General features: G+C 38.4%; 2 protein-coding genes across 6 annotated transcripts; both read left to right on the top strand.

Annotated features, from left to right (window-relative positions):
* The first annotated feature begins 62 nt into the window (after positions 1-62).
* Positions 63-5,281, top strand: LOC113159069 (methyltransferase-like protein 23). 5 transcript variants are annotated; one of them, XM_026355577.1, is made up of 6 exons: positions 63-320; positions 797-901; positions 992-1,229; positions 1,307-1,391; positions 3,216-3,383; positions 5,067-5,281. In XM_026355577.1, the coding sequence occupies exons 1-6, from the start codon at positions 216-218 to the stop codon at positions 5,086-5,088; spliced, it is 723 nt and encodes a 240-aa protein (XP_026211362.1). In that variant the 5' UTR covers positions 63-215; the 3' UTR covers positions 5,089-5,281. The 5 variants fall into 5 exon arrangements, with proteins under 5 accessions (XP_026211362.1, XP_026211348.1, XP_026211371.1 ...); XM_026355595.1 differs by having other exon boundaries at positions 185-320; positions 797-884; XM_026355563.1 differs by having other exon boundaries at positions 797-1,229.
* Positions 5,282-8,050: 2,769 nt separating this feature from the next.
* Positions 8,051-10,271, top strand: LOC113159103 (bryoporin-like). The gene is made up of 4 exons (XM_026355621.1): positions 8,051-8,442; positions 8,732-8,878; positions 8,984-9,154; positions 9,239-10,271. The coding sequence occupies exons 3-4, from the start codon at positions 8,991-8,993 to the stop codon at positions 9,663-9,665; spliced, it is 591 nt and encodes a 196-aa protein (XP_026211406.1). The 5' UTR covers positions 8,051-8,442; positions 8,732-8,878; positions 8,984-8,990; the 3' UTR covers positions 9,666-10,271.
* Positions 10,272-24,240: the final 13,969 nt, after the last annotated feature.

Genomic DNA, 24,240 nt, shown 5'->3' with positions numbered 1-24,240 from the left:
CAGGCAATCACGTGGATTTGGTTGGCTGTCAATACCCAACACGTCCTTGTGTTTTGGTCAATGCGGAAATGAACGCAAGCGTGGTAGTCGGTGTTATATTATCAGCATAATTATCAATGGAATTGCTAAATGTTTACCTTCTAATTAGAAGAGGAGTAGCCAGGACAATAGTTGACGATGTACTTATACAATTATAGAAGGAATTGACTCGCACGATGGACCACAAGGGAGCCGATACACCTAGCATAGCTTATAAAGTTTTCACATTTGAAGAGAGCAAGAAAAACACTCAAGAGTCGCTCTCTGTGTCTATACCCGAGGTTTGTGTGATTTTGTTCCTGTGATGCTGTGTATGCAGCCCTGCTTGCTACAGCCCAGAAAACGACGTGAACGATCTAGCTGTTGTCGTGGTACCGATTCATTAATGTGCTAATGGGCTCTTAAAAATGTTAATAAAAGACATCTACGTGTTTATAAACGAGATGCAACAGTTATAAGAACGAACAGGAGTTCTCCTCCCATACAGTACATCAAGTACGCACGATTGTCTTGCAAATCAATTTACTTCAGCTCAGTTACTTTCAGTTCACATGAAAAGTGCACATGTACCTATGCTTACTGAATCTGACTTTGGTTTTGCTTGGAAATGGTTGTTATTTGATTTGAGATTTGATGGCTGTGTGTTAGTAGCTCAACAGCAAACGTTTTGTCTTTTATCTGTGCAATCTGGCCATGGTGGTTGTATTTATCATTCATTACCTTGTTTTTTACAGTTTCCTGTGATCTTCACTCTTAGGTTCTTGATCCACAGTATGGGATGTATGTGTGGCCTTGTGCGGTGGTGCTGGCTCAGTATCTGTGGACACAAAGAGAGGAGCTCAGAGGCAAGACAGTGCTGGAGGTTAAGAAATGTTTCACTTTGGGATCTGAGCTGCTGTTTTGCAAAAGCAGTACTTTTGTATATGCACAGTCCTGTTTTTTTTTTCCACAGCTCGGTGCAGGTGTGAGTCTACCAGGTGTGGTGGCTGCAAAATGCGGTGCGAAGGTGATCCTATCAGACAGTACTAAGACTCCTCTGTGTCTGGAGAACTGCCGGCGTAGCTGTGAGGCTAATAGCCTCCACGATGTGGTTGTGATGGGTATCATCTGGGGGGAAATCTCACCAGATCTCGTTCTACTTCCTAAGCTGGACATTATCCTGGGATCCGATGTTTTCTACGAGCCTCAAGGTAAATTTGTGCACAACAACAAAATGTACATTTGATCAGGGCTGTAGTGACATGATTGACTGTATAATGTCTTTCAGATTTTGAAGATGTCCTTGTGACTGTTGCATTTCTTCTAAGAAAAAACCCCAGAGCCCAGTTCTGGACCACATACCAAGAAAGAAGGTAAGTCTGTGGGCTCGTGGGACATTGAGTTAACTAAAAGCAACCAAAATACACAACATGCTGTGGGGAAAAAAACTCCTTCAGATTGAATTTATTTCTCTTGGGTGTGATGATTTTAACTTGACCTGCGATTGATATTAACTGTCATCTCAACCCTAGTAATTATTGACCTGCTGATTTTCTGTGATGTGGCCTCTTGTTTTGTAATTAAAATCCTGTCACGAGCTGCATCTTTTCATTTTAAAGTATTTATATTGAAGCTATCGTGATATTTCACTTAGCAAGTAAACTGCCCGTCCAAAAAAAAGTCACACACTCTAATATTTTATTGGTCCACCTTTAGCTTTAATTAAGGCACGCATTCACCGTGACATAGTTTCAATAAGCTTCTGCAGTGTCACAACATATATTCTCGTCAAGAGTTGCATTCATTTTCATCAAGATCTTGTATTGATGATGGGAGAGTCGGACTACTGCACGAAGTCTTCTCCAGCCCATCCCAAAGATTCTCAGTGGGTTTAAGGTCTGGACTCTGTGGTGGCCAATCCATGTGTGAAAATAATGTGTCGTGCTCCCTGAACCACTCTTTCACAATTTGAGCCTGATGATGCCTCATTGTCATCTTGGAATATGCCCGAATCATCAGTGAAGAAATGGTCATTCACTATATTCAGGTAGTCAGTTGGCCTCATTCTTTGGACACATAATGTTGCTAAAACTAGACCTGACCAAGTGCAGCAACCCCAGATCATAACACTGCCCCCACAGGCTTGTACGGTAGGGCTTGATGGGTACATCACTTCACCTGTCGCTCTTCTTACCCTGATGCTCCCATCACTCTGGAACAGGGTAAACCTGGACTAATCAGACCACATGACCTTCTTCCTTTGGACAGTTCTTAACCCAGTTTGAGTAGTTTCATCAATGTCCTTAGATGTTTTCTTAGCTTGATTCCTATAATTTGACTCTTCTGAAACAGATTGACATCTTTTCCACAACCACAGGGTGTGTCTTCAAATATGATAGATAGATAGATAGATAGATCTTTGGTGAAGATACTGTGTGAGGTAAATCTGAACACAGTTCTGAAACGCATAAAGAAATGTTTTAGCATGACTTACATTTACCAAACATCTTATTATTTCTGATGTCTATCCAGAATTAACATTAATAAAGTACTTCTAGCAGTTAACTTGGCATACCTTTACAACTTGGCATCTTTGGTTGTTTAAGAAATGAGAACTGCATCAGTAACTTGTTGTCAGCTGAAACATAATCATCCATGCATAAATTATCCAATAGGAGACTTTTACAGATTTTCTTAGTTAAATGCAGGTGGTGACTTTTTTTATTTTAATTTCTTTACAGATCATTTCCACTTATGCCAAGTTAACTGCTAGAAGTACTTTATTTATGTTAATTCTGGATAGACATCAGAAATAATAAGATGTTTGGTAAATGTAAGTTATGCTAAAACATTTCTGTATGTGTTTCAGAACTGTGTTCAGATTTACCTCACACAGTATCTTCACCTCTCAACTTTCTGGTGGTGCCCTCTGGGAGGGTTTTGTATTCCAGAGTACCATCCAGAGTTGAGTTAGCATACAAAAAATAGTAAAAAATGATTCTCTTCCTTTTAGTGCAATGTTAATCCTACCTTCCATGTGGTAGGACAGATTTTTACATATTTAAACTGTTAAAAAAAGTCAAAAATACATTTTCAGCAAGGATTCTCAACAGACCCTGGAAGTTCTGGTTTTGTTCTGTAGCTCTGTCACTGCTCCAGTTTTAACCTCTCTCCCTCCTCCTCACTGTGTGTTTCAGTGCAGACTGGTCGATTGAAGCGTTGCTGTACAGGTGGAAGCTGAACTGTGTCGAGGTTCCACTGGAGACATTTGATGCCAATAAATCGGAGCTGGCTGGATCTAATCTACCAGGCCGCCACATCATCCAGATGATAGTCATCACTCTGAAGACAGAAGATGTTGGACTGTAATAGATTAGCTAACTGTTTAATTATATATAATTAAACTATGTTAATTGTGTCACCAGTGTTTAGTTTTCAGGGCTTGTTACACTATTTCCTTTATCATGGCAGAAGGTGGAGAGAATAATGTTGCTGATCAACAAGTGCATGTGCAGTGAAGAAATGTTTTCAGTAGTTAAAACATTAATCAGAGCCTGAATCAGATTTCTCTATTAATAATGCAACTGTAGAGAAACATACTTAATAGTCCTACACCTGTAGGAATGTAGAAAGTATGGAAGCTTCACTGATCTCAGGTGGAGAAACTGTGTATTTTCTGCTGTGGTCACCAGAGAGCAGCATTTTATCAAACAGCTGCACACTAAGCTTCAGCTCTCATTCATGGACAGATTACTGTTTTTTAACACACACACACATCTGCCTTCTTCCACATGAAGAGTACTGCTAAAATCAAAGTGAAGCTGAAAAACTAGTCCATGCATTTGTTACTTTCACACTGGACTATAGTAATTCACTATTAATAGGGTGTCCTAATAACTCCTTAAAAAGCCTCCAGTTAGTCTTCTCTCTCCTGCTTCTTCTTCTCTGTCTCCCTCTCTATTTACTTTATCTGTGTTTTATCTGCTGCTTGTTGCTTCTCTTCTTTCTCCTAGGTCTTGACATTAAAACCCACCAATCCACCAAATGCGGGGGGCGGGTAACAGTCACTCACAGTCAGCTGGACACTAGCCAGAGTTAAAGAAAAGTCCGGTGTGTCCTGTAGATAGAGATGTATATAGGGACACGGGGAAGCTCACAGTGCCACTTCACAGAATGATTTCTGTAATGGAGAAACAGCTACTCAGTCTGTCTGAAGGTTGCTGTACCTGCCACGCACAAATCATTACCAGTTAACTCTCTACACCCCAGCACTACCTTCAACAATTCTTTTATGTTTTTTCTTAGTAGACTGCATTGTTTTATATGAAAGGAGCTTTATACACAACATAGTTAAATATACTGAGTTAAATATTGAGCCAGTCGAGGCAGATGGCCGCCCACCCTGATCCTGACTTTGCTAGAGGAAGAATTTCCTCTCCACTGTCGCCCAGCGTTGGCTTAAAGGGGATTTTGTTGGGTTTTCTAGGGTCCAGATCACCTCTTTTTGTCACATAGTGAACATTTGTTTATTTTTAATAAAACTCTGGATAAGTAAAAATAAAAATAAACTAACTATAAGCTAATTTATTGACAGTAAAAGCTGTTCCAAGATATCAGCAGACTTATATGTTGATACGACTTATTTCAACAGTTTCTGGATCATCAAGACAACCGTTCGTACAGATTAAGTGACTCTACAACTGATTAACATCTTCTTGAAAACTTACTGTTTTAAGTTAAAATCATTGCAATAAAAAAGAAGTAATGGAGCACAACATGACACAAAATTTGTAACACCTCACAGGTTAGACAGAAAATCTTAAAACCCCTTAATCCGCAGACATAAAAATCAGATACTATAAAATATAAATAAAATATGACAACATATGGTTCACATTGCCCAGAATATGCTAACTAAACTCTTTTAGCCATGGCTGCTTCTCCCTCTTCTCCTCCTGCTCTCTCTTGCTCGGTTTGTCACATGTTTAGTTTTTCCTCTGCCTCCTTTAGTGAGAAGGGAATTTGTAATAAATGTAGTTTATTTGCAGCTTTGGAGGCGAGGCTGACTGATTTGGAGACTCGGCTCCGCACCGTGGAAAACAAGCCAGCTAGCCAGGTGGTTATGACGTCTTCCATGCTAATCTACAATGTAGTAAGTAATAGGAGCTTGCAAGTGCCACTTGTTGTCAAATGTTAAAATTTAAATGATTTTCTATCTCAAAAGCACAATAAATATTCAGAGCATTTCTGTGTTTTATCTAAATCTTGGGTCTTTGATGTCACAGTATTTTTGAAGTTGCAGGAAATACTGTTGCCATGAAGGGGTGTATCATATCCATGAAGGAGTGAACCCTTCAGTGTGAATACTGTGTACACACACACACACACACACAGACACCACAATAAGAAGACAAGAAAGACAGTAACGTCCAAGTATGAGCAGAACTTAAAGCAGGTTCTGAAAAAGGATGGGATGTGTAGACACTGGGAATCCTCACAGTGGCTAGAAAAGGCTGGAATAATAGACAGCACTGAGGCAGGAGGGGTCTAAAGCAACAACACACAACAAATCTTTCATCTCTATTAAGAACAAGCATAAAAGACAGTACGATTAGAGAAAGTATGTAAGAAAACATCATTCCAACTGTAAAGTATGGTAGACCAAACATCATGGTTTGCTGCATCAGGGCCTGACCAGCTTTCAGTGATTGACAGGAAGACAAACTCTCAAGTGTATCAAACAATCTTCAGAATCTTGTGAGAATGTCTGTACGTCAGCTGAAACTCTGTAGAGGTTGGTTGATGCTACAGGACAATGACCTAAAACACCAGAGCAAGTTTATAACAAAATGGCTTTTTGATTTTTTTGGGCTAATTTTGAGAAATAGTCAAAGCATCAATCTAATCTCTAAATTTGTGATAACAATTCAATTCAATTCAATTCAATTTTATTTGTATAGCGCCAATTTACAACAGAAGTTATCTCAAGGCACTTTACAATGTAAGGTTTAAGACCTTACAGAAAATATTTATACAAAAAATTATAGAGAAAACCCAACAATCCCATTTGAGCTAGCTTTAGGCAACAGTGGAGAGGAAAAACTCCCTTTAGAGGAAGAAACCTCCAGCAGAACCAGGCTCATAGTGGGCGGCCATCTGCCTCGACCAGTTGGGGTGAGTGGAAAGAGAAGAGAGAAAAGAACAGCAGGCAATAAAGACAACAACAAGCATCAAGAACATTGGGCAGATGAACTGGATTCTGGAGATGTACAGCTCCAGGCCGAGGATACCTGCAGAAAAGTACAGAGAGAGAGGGAGACAGAGAGGAGGAAACACAACTAAAAGAGAGAGAAGACACAAAGTTAATGACATGCAATGGTGGCATTTGCATTGATACAGGAGAAAGGAGAGAGGAGAGGAGCTCAGTTTATCAGTAGAGGTCCCCCAGCAGACTAACCTATATCAGCATAACTAAGAGATGGTTCAGAGTCACCTGATCCATCTCTAACTATAAGCTTTATAAAAAAGGAAAGTTTTAAGTCTAGTCTTAAATGTAGAGACGGTGTCTGCCTCCCGAACCTGAACTGGGAGCTGGTTCCACAGGAGAGGGGCTTGATAGCTAAAGGCTCTGCCTCCCATTCTACTTTTGGAAACTCTAGGAACCACAAGTAAACCTGCAGTCTGAGAACGGAGAGTTCTGCTTGGAAGATATGGAACTATGAGTTCTTTAAGATAAGATGGAGCCTGATTATTAAGGGATTTATAAGTTAGGAGAAGAATTTTAAATTCAATTCTGGATTTAACAGGGAGCCAATGGAGAGAAGCTAACGTTGGAGAAATATGATCTCTCTTGCTAATTCCAGTCAGAACTCTGGCTGCAGCATTTTGGATTAACTGGAGGCTCTTTAATGAGTTATTGGGACATCCCATTAATAAGGAATTACAATAGTCCAGTCTGGAAGTAACAAATGCATGGACTAGTTTTTCAGCATCACTTTGGGACAGGATGCTCCTAATTTTAGCAATGTTTCTTAGGTGAAAAAAGGCAGTTCTAGAGATTTCTTTGATGTATGAAGTGAAGGAGATATCCTGATCAAAGATAACTCCGAGGTTCCTTACAGTATTACTTGAGGCCAGAACTAAGTCATCAATGGTGAGAATGTGTTTAGACATAGTGTCTCTGAGATTTTTAGGCCCAAACAGTATAACCTCTGTCTTGTCCGGATTTAGGAGAAGCATTTGGTTTTTTAAATAAGCGTTTTTGGTCATCAACTTCAGGTATTATTTAGTATTTTTGTATTTATTATGCACCGAGTTCAATATAACAACAAGAAAAATGGCATAAACCTCCAGTGTCTAGATGTACAAGCCTAACTGAGACCTCTCCACACTCCAGGTTGGATTGCAATCAAGGTGCATCTACTAAATACTCAGACACTGATTTCACCTTATAGTCGGTCTTGGCCTCGGCGGAGGTCGGCAGCTGTTTCTCGGAGGTCTCGACTCTACACTCGATAGTCCAGGAATGGAACAAATCTGCTTGCAATTAACTAACTGGACTCCACATTAACTTAAAGACATTAACTGTTATACTGGACTGCTGCCTACACAGCATGTAATCACCCATATGAGGATGGGTTCCCTGTTGAGTCTGGTTCCTCTCAAGTTTTCTTCCTGTTGCCTTCTCAGGGAGTTTTTTCTTGCCACCGTCGCCCTCGGCTTGCTCATCAGGGACAATCTCATTTCATGATTCATACACATTCACTGTTCATGTACTGTTCTTTGGTTGTGTAAAGCTGCTTTGTGACAATGTCATTTGTAAAAAGCGCTCTACAAATAAAATTGAATTATATATTTTTATTTAATATACATTACTTTGTAGAAACCTGATTTCACTTTGACATTAATGAGGTATTTTTGTATGAGATTTGAGGAACCTTCAGGTGGTGGAAAACTGCTCTGAATGGTTTGTTGTTGCCAAATGAACCAGTACTACGACTATAATATGCAGACAGACCTTTAGTACTTAAATCCAATTATATTTAGGTACTAAAGCAAAACTATCTGAATGCAATTTAGAAATATTTCACATTTATGTAACACTTTAAAGCTGGATAGATATAGAATATGTAGAAGAAATCTTCTGGATCTTCAGTAAAATTGATAGAAATGTTCTAAGGGGATCAGTAAAGTATACATTGATCATGTGACCCTGGTGTGTGTGTGTGTCTCTCTCTCTCTCTCTCTCTCTTTACAGTTTGTACTGCACCAATACAATAAGGAGTTCCTGTAGGGAGGACGTCGACCATATGAAGAGGTCTTTACCAAAGCTGCGTTCTTGTTGGAATAAAAACAACTGATAAACCAAACGAACTAATCTGAAAACGTCTGCTCGAAGCTGTCCTCCAGAAGTGTTCACTCCAGGTGAGAACAAAATACACTATCTATATATACACGTTGTTTGTGATCTCTCGTTACTGGACCGACCTCTTCCGGGAGTTTACTCTCCCGTTTTGTTCCCTTCCTTGTTGTTTCCCTCCTGCTTTGATTTTGTGTGGGCCTCCCTGTATTTTGACCTGGACTGTTTTATGTTGTGGGAGTTTTGATTTTGAATTTCGGATTTCTCTCAGACCTGTTTTCTGAGCTCTGGCGTTGCATACGGAGTATTTAATGTACTAGTGTTGTGCTCCTGCTTTCTGTGGTCTCTCGCCAGTTCTCTCCTCAGCCTCCGCCACGCCACGCGCTTTCCCGGAAGTCCGTCATTTTGGAAACCGCACCGGAAACGGACCGCGACTCGCACTTCCGGGTAACCCCCCCCCGCCGCTGACATCGGTGCTCTCAGTTAATTACAAACCAACCTGTGAGTACTCACCATCTAATTCAGCACATCTCAGTTTTCTGAGAAGAAAAGAAGAAAAAAGAAAAAACAGAAAAAAGATTCTTATGTTATGGCCTCTTTGAATAGATTCGTCATGAAAAAAGTATTGGGAGCATTGGGAGCAGCGGGAGCAGCAGCTGGAAGTATTGGGACAATAATGGCAGTGGGCAGCTCAATAGCTCAAGTTGCTCCAACACATCGCGAGTGCACCATTGAGATAAAGAATAACTGCATTAACTTCAGTCTTTGTAATCCCAGGTATTTTCCATATTTCTTTCTGCCGTCTAAGTAAAGATGAATATTACTTACATATATTAATTCCCTCCTTTTTTTTATATCCAGGAAGTTCATTGAGAGTGGAGGCTGTGCGACTCCTTTGTCACCCCTCATTGCACCTTCGCAATCTGACACTTTCCTGTTCTCTAAGACTCCACACACAGCACGTGGATCTGTTGGTGTCTTCACCTACGATCTCCTACCGAACGCTTCAGAGCAGGAGTGCAAGGAGAAAATAGCCGTCATGTTCTCTGTGCCCTACGACTTTAATTTGTACTACAACTGGTACGCAGTGGGAGTGTTTGATGAGAAAAGGCAGTGTGATCACAATCTTTATCGTGAGATGTATTATAACACAAACAAAACCTTTATCAGAGGTAAAGCACGTGACCCATCTCTCATTTATCAAGGTGATAATGTCACCATCATAGCAGCAATGTCAGACACTTATCAGCCTGTCATAAAGGTGCAAGTGACTGAGAAAAAGAGATAATAAAGTGCATGTCATCATAATTTCATTGTCTAAAATATGCAGGCCATGGTGTCAAATCACCTGAGTCACACAAAGGCCAGCTGATCAGCAAAAACAAACCAATTCTTTAAAGCATTTATAAGTGAAAACCTTTTCATTTCTATTCATTTATTTACTTAGAATCTTTTTCTTTTTCTTCGTTTTTTGCTTAGCACATACTGATGATATTACTTTGTAAAACTGTTTGAGCAATTTTGGCACAAAGAAAATCTCGACAAAAAAAAAAGCCACAACAGGAATAATGAAAATGCTGTTTTTGGGTTCTGTACTGATGACGGATTTCTTTCTGAAAATATTCCAGAAATGCATGTGGATAAATGATAAAGTAGTCCACAACAAAAACATTTTTTATAAAAAAAAAAAATTTTTTTTTAGCTCAATTGGTCATTGGTGTTTAACTGATTTATGCTTTTTACATAATTCCATGTGTTTTGTTCCTTGGTTATGACGTCTTCCATGCTAATCTACAATGTAGTAAGTAATAGGAGCTTGCAAGTGCCACTTGTTGTCAAATGTTAAAATTTTAATGATTTTCTATCTCAAAAGCACAATAAATATTCAGAGCATTTCTGTGTTTTATCTAAATCTTGGGTCTTTGATGCCACAGTATTTTTGAAGTTGCAGCTAAAGTCTCAGAGCTATCATACCTTATTATGTTGTTCTCCACATCAAATATGAGTTCACCCCTTGTATCAATAGATACCCTGGATAACACATCCACATTATCCTGAAGGGAAATAATTAAAACCTATGTCAAATGAAAGAAACCGGGCATTGACAAGCAGATACATAAAAACAGGATGAAATGCATCACCTGCTCACCTCTGAGGTCACTGCCATCAGCTAACTAACATTGTACTAGTCACTCCAGTTCCACCAAAGGAGCTCTGACCTGTGCAGGTATGGACTACACAACACCTTTGAAGGTGTCTTCTGGTGTAAGTCCTGTAATAAGATGGGTCCTCTAAATATTGACCTTGTTGTTCCTGAACACTCTTCTTACTGTGGCAAGTTACAAGTTACTATCCTGCTGAAAGGGGCAACTGCCATCAGGAAATACTGTTGCCATGAAGGGGTGTATCATATCCATGAAGGAGTGAACCCTTCAGTGTACACAATACTGTGTACACACACACACACACAGACACCACAATAAGAAGACAAGAAAGACAGTAACGTCCAAGTATGAGCAGAACTTAAAGCAGGTTCTGAAAAAGGATGGGATGTGTAGACACTGGGAATCCTCACAGTGGCTAGAAAAGGCTGGAATAATAGACAGCACTGAGGCAGGAGGGGTCTAAAGCAACAACACACAACAAATCTTTCATCTCTATTAAGAACAAGCATAAAAGACAGTACGATTAGAGAAAGTATGTAAGAAAACATCATTCCAACTGTAAAGTATGGTAGACCAAACATCATGGTTTGCTGCATCAGGGCCTGACCAGCTTTCAGTGATTGACGGGAAAATAAACTCTCAAGTGTATCAAACAATCTTCAGAATTTTGTGAGAATGTCTGTACGTCAGCTGAAACTCTGTAGAGGTTGGTTGATGCTACAGGACAATGACCTAAAACACCACAGCAAGTTTATAACAAAATGGCTTTTTGATTTTTTTGGGCTAATTTTGAGAAATAGTCAAAGCATCAATCTAATCTCTAAATGTGTGATAACAGCATTTTGGTTTTTAAACAAGCGTTTTTGGTCATCAATTTCAGGTATTATTTAGTATTTTTACTAACTTATAGCTTGTACGGTAGACACTAAGCATGATAGGTGAATCACTTTATCCATCTCTCTTCTTACCCTGATGCTCCCATCACTTTGGAACAGGGTAAATCTGGACTCATCAGACCACGTGACCTCCATCTTTGCTTGATGCTAATAATTTGACCCTTCTGAAACAGATTAACATCTTTTCCATGACCACAGGATGTGTCTTCAGACATGGTTGTTTAAGAAATGAGGAGCTACTCACTGAATCAGTTAAGGTTAAATAACTTGTTCTCAGCTGAAACATAATTATCCATCTAGTAATTATCCAATAGGAGACTCTTACCGATTTTCTTAGTTAAATCTATGTGGTGAGTTTTTTTATTTTTACTTCTTTACACATCATTTCATGTCAAAGGTATGCCAAGTTAACTGCTAGAAGTATTTTATTTATGTTAATTCTGGATAGACATTAGAGATAATAAGATGTTTGGTAAATGTAAGTCATGCTAAAACATTTCTGTATGTGTTTCAGAACTGTGTTCAAATTTACCTCACACAGTATCTTCACCTCTCAAATTTCTGGTGGTGCCCTCTGGGGGGGTTTTGTCTTTTGCTTTGTTAAAGAACCATCCTGAGTTGAGTTAGCAAACAAAAAAACAGGAAAAAATTATTCCATTCCTTTCTGTCCTACCTTCTATGTGGTAGGACAGATTTTTACATATTTAAACTGTTACAAAAGTCAAAAAGACATTTTCAGCAAGGATTCTCAACAGACCCTGGAAGTTCTGGTTTTGCTCTGTAGCTCCGTGTCACTGCTCCAGTTTTAACCACTCTCCCTCCTCCTCACTGTGTGTTTCAGTGCTGACTGGTCGATTGACACAGGAACTATGTTAATTGTGTCACCAGTGTTTAGTTTTCAGGGCTTGTTACACTATTTCCTTTATCATGGCAGAAGGTGGAGAGAATAATGTTGTTGATCAACAAGTGTATGTGCAGTAAAGAAATGTTTTCAGTAGTTAAAACATTAATCAGAGCCTGAATCAGATTTCTCTATTAATGCAACTGTAGAGAAACAAAATACTTAATAGTCCTACACCTGTGGGAATGTAGAAAGTATGGAAGCTTCACTGATCACCGGTAGAGAAACTGTGTATTTTCTGTTGTGGTCACCAGAGAGCAGCATTTTATCAAACAGCTGCACACTAAGCTTCAGCTCTCATTCATGGACAGATTACTGAACACGCCAACTAGCACACAACCAGGGCTTTATAAAGTCACAGGGGCTCTCTGAGCTTCACCTGAGCAAAATCTATACAAAATACAAAGAGGATCTCCATCAGTAAGAGTACAGTTGTCTTTTTATGTGCTATTTACATGTGAGCTTTTAATGTTCATTGACATTCAACATTTATTTAAGCAGTTTGATAAATACAACACCTGCACTATTTATCTGAAAGTGAAACCAACATTTAAATTAAAGGTACTAATGAATGGTTTAAAGGAGCATTGTACTCAGTCATTTAAAGTGCAAGTCACACTGTGGTTTAATTATTAACTCTGTGGTGAGGATTATCTCAAAGTTGATACAAGATCAAGTACTGAGATAAACATGAAACACCACAAACGACAATTTCTCTGATAATCATCTGAAGAGGTAGAAGAATTAATCGGGTCAGGACTGATTACATGTCTTAGGGTTTATTGATTTTAAATTGTGTTTACAATAGACAGTTTATGTAATCATGTAGGTTACAGTAGTTTCCTTTGACTAACTTGGACAGTTGTCTGCATTAACACAGATAACAATTTAGTACAGACACTGGAACATGTCACTGGGATCTAATGAGTCCCACTCTGTTTAAATGTCACCTATCCAATATATATTTCAATTTGTTCATGTTAGTGATGAGTCTTAAATGATACTGGATGGAGTTAGAGCACAGGTTTCTGTATTTGGACCAATGCAGTCCACTTTATACATGTTTTTCTCATTCAATATTAATAAAAGACAATCTGTAAAATTCCATAGCTGCAGCAGTGACACACAGCTGTATCTAAGTACAAAACAAACAAAACAAAACAAAAGAACAAAAGAACAAATACATTAGTCAAATCTCTAGAATGTTTAAAGAACATATTACTGTATTTGGAAATCTGAACCCCGGATATGTGCTATCTTACCATATAGTTTCTGTATTTTCAAGAACTGCTGTGAAAAACCTTTGTCTAAGGCTGTACTGTCTTCCACATGAGGAGTACTGCTAAAATCAAAGTGAAGCTGAAAAACTAGTCCATGCATTTGTTACTTTCACACTGGACTATAGTAATTCACTATTTATACGGTGTCTCCAGTTAGTCTTCTCTCTCCTGCTTCTTCTTCTCTGTCTCCCTCCCTATTTACTTTATCTGTGTTTTATCTGCTGCTTGTTGCTTATCTTCTTTCTCCTAGGTCTTGACATTAAAACCCACCAATCCACCAAATGCGGGGGGCGGGTAACAGTCACTCACAGTCAGCTGGACACTAGCCAGAGTTAAAGAAAAGTCCGGTGTGTCCTGTAGATAGAGATGTATATAGGGACACGGGGAAGCTCACAGTGCCACTTCACAGAATGATTTCTGTAATGGAGAAACAGCTACTCAGTCTGTCTGAAGGTTGCTGTACGTGCCACGCACAAATCATTACCAGTTAACTCTTAACACCCCAGCACCTTCAACAATTCTTTTTATGTTTTTTCTTAGTAGACTGCATTGTTTTATATGAAAGGAGCTTTATACACAACATAGTTAAATATACTGAGTTAAATATTGAGCCAGTCAAGGCAGATGGCCGCCCACCCTGAACCTGGCTCTGCTGGAGGAAGAATTTCCTCTCCACTGTCGCCTAGCGCTGCCTTAAAGGTGATTTTGTTGGGTTTTCTAGGGTCCAGATCACCTCTTTTTGTCACATAGTAAACATTTGTTTATTTTTTATAAAACTCTGTATGGGTAAAAATGAAAATAAACTCTAATAAGCTAATGTCTTTACAGTAAAATTTGTTCCGAGTTTCAAATCTTTAGCAGTCAATGGCTGGGTCCCGTCTCTGGTGCCGGGCTCTTACTGCTGCTGTCTTCAGTTCCTGCTTGTTGATTTGTTTATAGTTGTCTTGTGTTTTCTTGTGGTGATTTTGAGTCTCAGAGGTCCCTTTGGCAGCATCATTTGAGGTCTTTCCTCTCCATCGTTTTTAGACTTCAGAGTTTATCATGGCTCATGGTGACTTGCTGCGTTACCATGGCGACAACAAAGGCGCTGACGCTACTGTGATTAGGTTCCCTGATATAGACCTTTTCACCAGGGAACAGAGGAGAGAAGTATAAGCTTCTCAGTCTGATCATTCACTATGAGACAACAGTGCTGGGATACTCACAAGCGAAACGATGGTATACATTGATGTAAGCTGTGACTGGGTACTGCACTCTGTTGTTGGGCTGTGGCTGCAGCAGCAACAGTTGCTGCCTGTCTTAATTACAATCATGGGTATGCCAGCTGATCATGCAACAGTGATTTCCTGTTTACACCGAAGTTAACTTAAGAAGGTCTTGGTCAGTTAAGGAAAACTTCTAAGTGGTGTAACTACTTTAAAAATATTGCAATTTAAATGTAATGATGAAATGTACTGCTGAGATGTACATGTTTTTTTGTACAATTACTAATTTGGAAGTCTTCAGCCCTATTTATAAGCATTGTTACAATTTACAGTGTCCCACATTTAGCCTTAATGTGGTATAAGGCTACAATCCCAATACATCCTACTACGCCTCCAACTGCAGCTCCTGCTACAGCTCCTACTTTAATTCCAACTGCGCCCCCAACAAAGTATGTTGTTGCTGCTCCAACACCTGCTCCAGCCAACGCGGAGCCATTTACAGAGAGTGCAATGTTCCTAACTAAATTGTTACTGGTGTAATACTTTCCTTCATTTTTGACAACCAGGTCATTCATTTTCTGCAGAAGCTCTGCGACTTGAGATGGTTCCTGGTTTTTGTTGTCAATAACATGGCATCCCCCATTACACTTAGCGACAACGTTCTTGAGGTCTTCAGAGCCTTGAATGAATTCTTTTATGGTTTTTCCATTTTTCTTCAGTTTATCTCCATAGGTGAACAAAACAATAGCGTATTTGTCTGCATTGCCAAAGGTTTTCCAGATAAGTTCCACCATGTCATTTTCTTGCTGTGTAAAGCGTTCCAGATCCATTACAAACAGGAATACATGAGGACCTGGAGCAACAAGTAGGACACCTCTTTTGATTTCCTCCACAACCTCCTTATCGCTTATATTTGGATTACACAGACCTGGAGTGTCGACAACAACAACATTTTGTTTGCCAATCTGGATATTTTGCTTCTGACACTCATCTAAGATAGGTATCTTAGATTCAGAAGCAGGTTTCTCATTTTTCCCCGACCCACTCAAAATGGTCTTCATAACTGCAGTTCTCCCTGCTCCAACTCTCCCAATAAGTACAATCCTCAGGTCTTGGGGGTCTGTTGGAAAATATTACAGACATTAGCAGTGAAAGAAATTATGCATTCTGTATTTTACTAAACCAAAAAAAAGTCATCGGAATACTAAAAGGACTAAACGTATATTCACTGATCACAATTATGCAGACGACATCCACATTTATCTTTCACTGTCACTAAGTGGCAACACAGACTTTTCCTTAGTTCTCTCTCTGCAAGTAAATAAATCACTGGATGTACCTGGAACTTTATTCAGCTAAATGCAGAACAGTCTTAGATAACTGTCTTTAGAAGAAGGAAGACTGAGAGCGGGCGCTAGTTTTTTTTAGAAACAAGAAATCTTAGTGTTATCTTGAACTCAGAGGTACAGCCTCTGTTAAATTTAACTTAACATTGTTATAAGTCTTCTGCATCTCTATTTGTGCTCCACAAACTTCCTCTGCCTTGTCTAATGTTAGATTTATTAGAATTATTATCTATAGTTTTATATTTTTTGGATTTAAATATTAGTCAGAACATAAAGTTAAGACATGAAAAATGAAGAGGTTACCTAATACTACCTAATTCAATTGTTTAGAAAATTAATATAATTAAAAAAAATATTTAATTTCACATTAAAAATGTACTGAATGTAAATTACAGTAAATTCAAACTTTACAAGTTGCATGAGTACAAAATATGAATTCTCATATACATTATACATATTATAAAATATTAAGTAAAATCAATAGAAATTAAATCCTCATTATTGCAACTGAAAGCAAACATCATGTATAGGCACAAGTGATGAACTGTTTTAAACTAAAGGAAAAGTCAAAGTTGATTATTATAACAGTTTAAGAAACATACTCACTTGACAGTAAAGTGTCTTTACTGGTCATCTTTGTCTTGTAAATGCAACTGATCTTAGATATGATATGTGATATTAAGTCACTGTGGATGTCTTCTTCTGACTATTTTAATTTCCATCTCATCATTATATGTTATAGCCTGCCTCTAGTTCCCTCCCCTGAAACACACATCATCAGTTTCTAGACCTGTTCTGACCAGTCACAGGTCAGAAATAAAAATGTGACTGCAAGTAATACATTTAGGAGGCTGAGCAGTAAGGTAGGGTCTATTTGCATGGTTGTTAAAAACTGTTTACCTACACTAACACATGATCAAGCAGTTTGGAGACTTATTGCCTTGAAGAATCATACAGACTATCAAATAATAGAATGGGAATCCAACTGGCAAGCCCATACTGACATGCTCCAGTGACTAGTTGATGCTTGAACAACCACTAGCCATGTTGCTATACAGCAGCTATGTATGCATGAATAAAGGCTACCTAAATAAACAATGTGGATTTTCAAAATTCATTATGTAGCCACATTCCCAGATGTTTTACTTTACATATTTGTACTCCTCAGACTGTACTACTGCTGTTTACCTCGACATGAGCCTTGACCAAAAGTGAAACAGCTGCACTAAGGATAACTTTGTGGGGTTGACGAACCCATCTGAATCCTTCGCTTTACAAACCATTGTTCTGTGTCTACTAATCTTTTTAAACACAGACTCCAACTGAATTTGTTGGCCGCCAAACGCCAACGAACAATTCCATCCGATCAGCTGCTGTCCCATGCTCCGTGCACAGGGGCTGCATGAAAACAGTGAATGTCACCCTGTAAGATTGTCTGTCGTGCCATCTTGGCCTGCTTTGAGCCTCCTGCCTGTTTTTCAATCTCCTGTCTGCTTCTTTACTTCATCTCCTGCTTCTGCTGTGCCTGCTATTGCCAAACTGTAAATTAAAGTGAACTTTTATACTCTAATACTCTATTTAGTACATATTAAAATGGGAGCAGGAAGCACTGCTGCCTCGTAGTATAGTAGGGTATAGGTTTGAATTCATGGGTCAACATAGAGTTTGCATTCTGTGTGGAGGTGGCATGATGAAAACACGTCAGAGCGGGTTTTCTCTGGATAATGGATGGATGAATGGAACTGGGAGGAACTTGAAGTAAAACAAGCACTGAAATAACGGAGCAATGTGTGGATGATGCAGAAGTCCAAACAGTCACTTCACACAGAACTTTGATTATATAACTTTTCAGGTTTGTCCTCCCCTACCATCCAGGACCCAAAACATTTCTTTCCTACAAGTAGAAAATAGCAACTCTGCACTCTACACAAGTAATTTCTCTATTTGCCAATAGAGAACATTTGGGTTTTGTGAATGCTGACATTCCAGTTGTCCGCCAATCATAGGATTGGTGGTTCAACTCAATTCAAGTTGCACCCTGGTGAGTCGGATCGGCTGCATAGCGTCTTTGCCATTTTGATGTGATCAGCCAACTCATACAGTACCTGCAGCTCCTGTGTCTACACATACATCAATTAGCTGCTGTGCCTTGACAGATTTCCAGACGCTCACAGACAGTACTGGAATTTCATTCCAACCGTAGTGCAGCTTTTCTTTGTCATATGACTTTTTACAAACACAATATAGGTTGTTTGTAAAAGTTGAGTTTGACTAAACCTAATCCTACAGTGTAAAATATAAACTATGAAACAGTAATAATTTCAGCATATTTAGTTATGCAACCATGCAGGCTGTACACAGTGCTGCCTGAAATGATACTAAATACAGTGATTTTCTCCAGGTGAATTTAAACACTAACTACTATTGTTAGCATTAGGGACAAGCTTGGTCAATGTTAGGCTGAATGTAGCATTACAGTAACACAAGACGTAAGTAAGAAAATGCATCACTGTCGAGTCTGCTCGTCATATCAAGCAATGGGGAAGGGGGAGCAGAGTGCACATGATGATCATGAGCATTGTGAGTGCACGAGCAATGACTGACACTGGGTTAGCAACACCACCTGGTTGGACTGCCAGGATTTGAGTGTGAGTGTAATTTCATGCCTTGCACAATAGTGAGTGCCATACACACAGATTAGATTAGATTTTTCCAATTTATTTATCATGTTACCATAGATAGCAAACCACAGAAGATAAATGGAACACAGACATGGATTTGAATTCAAGCCATCAAAATGAAGTCAGTGACGTACCACCAGCATATTATACATGTTGATTACAACACGAATACATTCAAACGTATGCATCATTCAGGATATTTATTATAATAAACGTGTAAATCAAAAATATTCAAATTAGGAATATATTAGGAATTCTGTGCTGGTGGACGTCTCTCGTTTAAACCAATCTTCATGTGCAAACTTAGTAATTAAAGAGTTTTCACTATGAATGCAGTTTACAACAGATTTTTAGTACAGATTGGCAGTTGTTTCTCAAATTAAACAAATTAAGTTAGAAAAATTAAAAAATAATTTCCTCAAACACATAAGCTTTTATCAGGAAGTGTACGAAGATGTTTTACTTTCATTTGGTCACAATATTTGGGTGGAGGATTTCTTTTTCTACCCACTCTCAGTACAAAACCTTTTACACTTGTGTTCAAAGTAAATTCCAAATACATGCAGTTGGTACATGGAGCGTTCAGGACTGACTACAGCACACTGACAGTTTGTGGCCCAAAGCAGTTCAAAAAGTTTCAATTGTCCACTGATTTATCTGAGTGGTCAGATAGCAGTACACTGGTATCAAGTTGACAGTCAATAACAGCCTGCCTACATCTGCTAAAGACTGCTAAGATCAATTAAATACAAAGCTGCCCAATTTTCCATTTGTTACATTTTTTAGTACTCCAATTATTTATACTGCTTTGGCATCAATTTGAATGCCACATCTTCCAACAGTTTAAGCCAACATCCAACACTTTTAAAAAGTAAAGGATCTTCTTCCTTAAGTTTTGAAGCAAAACTTTTCAACAACATCAGCGCTGTTGCCTTTTTGATGGGTTCCACTTCGGACTTTACATCAGGGCGTTTCATCATCATGTCAAAGGCCTCCACAGCTTTTTGAAACATTTCGTTGCTGTAGTTTCTTCCTTGATTTTTATCCACTTTTTCGGTGATCTTTCCCAGAAGGCTGGTAACTTGAGCATCATCCTTGTCTTCATTGTTAAAGACATGATAGCCCATACAAGACTGACTGATGAACTTGTTGAGCTCTTCATTTTCTTTGATAAAATCTTCAACCTCTTCAGAATATTCATCTCTGTGTGTAAACAAGACAAAGGTGTGAGCCTTTGCATCTGGGAAGACGTTCTGGAATTGTTTCAACGTGTGTATATCTTGAGGCGTGAAGCGTTTCAGCTTCATAACCAAGAGGAACACATGAGGACCAGGTCGAATCAACAAGGTACCTTCCAGGATCTCTTTCTTCAACTCATCAGGATTTTTGCTGGTGTGAAACAAACCTGGAGTATCCAAAACAGCCAGAGTTTTTCCATCATACTCTCTTGTCATCATCTTGCATTCTGTTGTCACAGATCCGGCAGACAACCCTGTCTCAAAAACATTTTCACCAAGGATGGTGTTTGCTGTGGCGCTCTTCCCAACACCAGTCTTTCCCAAGAGCATAATTCTCAGCTCCTTTGATTCTGTTGATTAATAACAAAGACATAATTTATGGATACATCAGCCACGTCAACACACACATACACATAGCAATTGATGTGCATATGGCTATGACTAACAGTATGGTTGTGTTTAGGCACCCTACACCCTACATGGTTTAGGTTAGGGAAAGACTGTAGCCATAGTAAACATTTAAACTAACAGGTACTGAAAGTTGTAACCAAATTGTGGAAGTGAGTCTTGACAACCTAACCAGGCAGCAAGAATTGAGTCAAAGAAGTCGGGTATCATCAATTGTAGTACTGCATAATTTCAGTGTATACATCTACAACAAGCCCCAAGGGACAAATGTGTATTAGTCAGGCAACACAGACTGGTCCCATAGAAGGTCAAACAGCTTTGTGCTGGAGGTATTTCAATGCTGACAGAAAATGAAAGATTGGTATTTTGTTGATTTTCTCCCTTGAATCCAAAAAGTATGAAAAAGAAGCAAAATCCATAATTTAGTACTACGTAGTAGCTTTTTGATATGTTTTCGGCAATCATTTTTAATTTTCTCTCATGTGTTTAAAAACAAATGACTGATTTTACTTCATCCATATTCAGTTATCCTTGGAATACTGAGAAGTGAAACTCAATGTAGAGATGGATGTGAATATAGATATATATTGTTGTTGTAGTGTACCAGTGATCTAAAAGCAACTTGTTTGTGTCATATATACTCTGTCTCTATGCTGATGATACTGCTCTCTCCATGTCCTATAAATGGACCCATTGTTACAAATGTTCTTTTCTATTTGTGATGGTTGAGGAATCTGTCATTACAGCAAAACATTTACTTGTGTAAACTATATAGGTATCATTCAGCTAAGAATAAAAGAAGATATAATAATTAAAATAAAACTACTATTTAATGTTTTGCCTCAAGGCAAACTATATTCCATTGTAAAAGTATCTATTAAGTACTTACTTTGATTATGGTGACATACTCAGTTTAGCATAAGAGGTCAATAAACTAACAAGAGGCACATAAATTGAAAAGGGTCATTTTAAAACATATATGTACAAAGCTATCACACCACAGACCCTAATCTGACTCTAGATTAGGGTGCAATAATCTTGCCACCAACTGGAATATGCCACATAGTTTAAAGTTATCTACTTATGGTTTTGGTAGTTTTTTGGAGAAGAAAGTTTTGTCCAGATAATTGATGATTTTTGAAATGATTTTGTTAAAATAATTACCAGTCAAGTTTAGTTGCTGAATTATAAAAGCTGGGAGGTTTCAATGTACTATATGACTTTTGAATTATCATAAGCTGCTCTTAATACTGACAGCAAAAGTTTGTTGTTACATATTTATATATCTATTAATGTAATTTGTAACACTGAGGAATTATTGAGCCACAGTGCTAAAGGAAAGGTTAAATATGTTAAATTATGGGAAGACAAACAATAAATTCTGACCTACATACTTGCTTTAAAATATAAACTTAATAGTTAAGTGAAATCAAGTGCTTAGTAAAAGAAATATAAATATAGGCCTACAATTGATGCTTGAGAGAAGGTTTCTTTTAAACATTTTCATGATGCATGAAAACAGTAGTAATAAGAGACTAAGCATAAGCATTACATTGAGCAAAATAACTGCTGAAATGTACTCACTGCTGGTCATCTTGGTCTTGCAAAAGCAGTTGAGTTCTGATGTGTTAGTTGCTGATGTTTTGTTGTTGAATACTTTGCAATTCATCTTTATATTATAAAGTGTTTGGAGTTCCCTCCCCTTAAACACATGTCATCTGTGACCTAACCAGTTTGAGCCACCCAATCACAGATCAGGGACCAAAATGAACATCAGGGTCAATACATCAATGCATAAAAGCAAGATTTTAATGTTTGATAGATTTTCTTGTTGGGTTCAAGCACTATTTCACTAAATAAAAAAATGTCAGACTGGGGTGGTGTAGTAATGGAGTTGCTGGCAGAGTGAAGAAAGGCAGGTAAGACAGCAGAGTGCAGGTGAGTAGATCCATGATGGAAGCACGACAAGTAAACAGGCAAGATGATGGTGGTGAGAGAATCGAGTCACATGATTGACTCAAGTCACAAATTTAAAAACATTGCTTAAATAACAAGGATAAAATATATAATAGCACTGGTATAAAAGATCAGATGATGAACCTAGGTATGTGGTATAGATTTAGAAGAGAAAGGGACCAAAAATAAAGCCCTGGGGTTGTACTAGTTGTACCATAGATATTTAAGATGTTTGACCAGATTCAGAGGAAAAAGTGGAGAGTTTGACCACTGCTCTTTTTTCTCTGCAAGACATCAAAATACATCAAAAAAGTGACTTACTCCACCATAGCCACAGTGGGAAGAAAAAGTGGAGCTTTGCATGAATTGGTCATAAATATGCTCTGATCGTCATCTAAGTCACAACAATACAAAAACAAAGTCTGCTTAAATTAATAGTACACAAAAATTATATGTTTTCATGTTTTTATTGAACATCACATGTAAACATTCAAGTGCAGGGTGGAAAAAGTATGTGAACCCCTAGCCTAATGACTTCTCCAAGAGCTAATTGGAAACAGGAGTGAGCCAACCTTGAGTCCAATCAGTGTGATGATATTGGATGTGTTGCTAAAAGCTGTCCTGCCCTTTAAAAACACACACCTGTTTTGGGCTTACTGGTTTCAAGAAGCACTGCCTGGTGTGAACCATGCCTCTCAGAAGACCTACGATCATTTCATGCAAGTGATGAATCACGTTTGCAGCACGTTTGAAGTTTGCAAAAGAGCAGCTGGATGTTCCACAGCACTACTGGCAAAATATTCTGTGGACAGATAAAACCAAAATCGAGTTGTTTGGAAAAAACACACAACACTATGTGTGGAGAAAAAAAGGCACAGCACACCAACATCATCCCCACTGAAAAACATGGCGGAGGGAGCATCTTGGTTTGGGGCTGCTTTGCTGCCTTAGTGCCTGGATGGATTGTTGTCATTGTTGGAAAGTTAATTCCAGAGTTTATCAAGACATTTTGCAGGAAAACATAAGACCATCTGTCACAGGACAATGGCCCAACATACAAGTAATTCAACAAAAGAATAGCTTCAACAGAACAAAATACACCTTCTGAAGTGACCCAGTCCTGAAATGCTGTGGCATGACCTGGCAAGAGAGCGATTCACACCATACATCCCAATAATTTTGCTACACTGAAACAGTTTTGTGAAGAGGAGTGGTCCAAAATTACTCCAGGTCGTTGTGCAGGTCTGATTTGCAACTACAGAAAACGTTTGGCTGAGGTTATTGCTGCCAAAGGAGGATCAACCAGTTATTAAGTCCAAAGGTTTACATACTTTTTCACCCTGCACTGTGAATGTTTATATGTTATGTTCAATAAAAACATGAAAACACATAATGTTTGTGTACTATTATTTTAAGCAGACTGTATTTTTGTATTGTTGTGAGTTCGATGAAGATCAGAGCACATTTCATGACCAATTCATGCAAAACTCCACGTATTCCCAAAGAGTTATACACTTATTTTTTCTTGCCACTGTATACTGTAAAATAATAAGTCTGAGTTAAAACAAATTGTAACCAGTTTATTTCACTGTTTGCTGAGTATGTTACACAAACTCAACAAAAAAACATTGATTCTAGTTTTCTCAAATAGAGCAGGAAGACTGCTATAGTTTTCCTGACTGCAGGGTAAGAAGACAGGGCTGCACTGCTGTCACTGCTATGCCTAGGTATTTAATCAGCCCATTTTACATTTGTTACCTGCCCATTCAATGCAGGTTTACAAGTGG

This window comes from Anabas testudineus, chromosome 8, assembly GCF_900324465.2.
Source record: "Anabas testudineus chromosome 8, fAnaTes1.2, whole genome shotgun sequence".
Taxonomy (NCBI): Eukaryota; Metazoa; Chordata; class Actinopteri; order Anabantiformes; family Anabantidae; genus Anabas; species Anabas testudineus.
The sequence above is the reverse complement of the archived record's forward strand: the minus strand, read 5'-3'. Positions and strand labels throughout refer to the sequence as shown.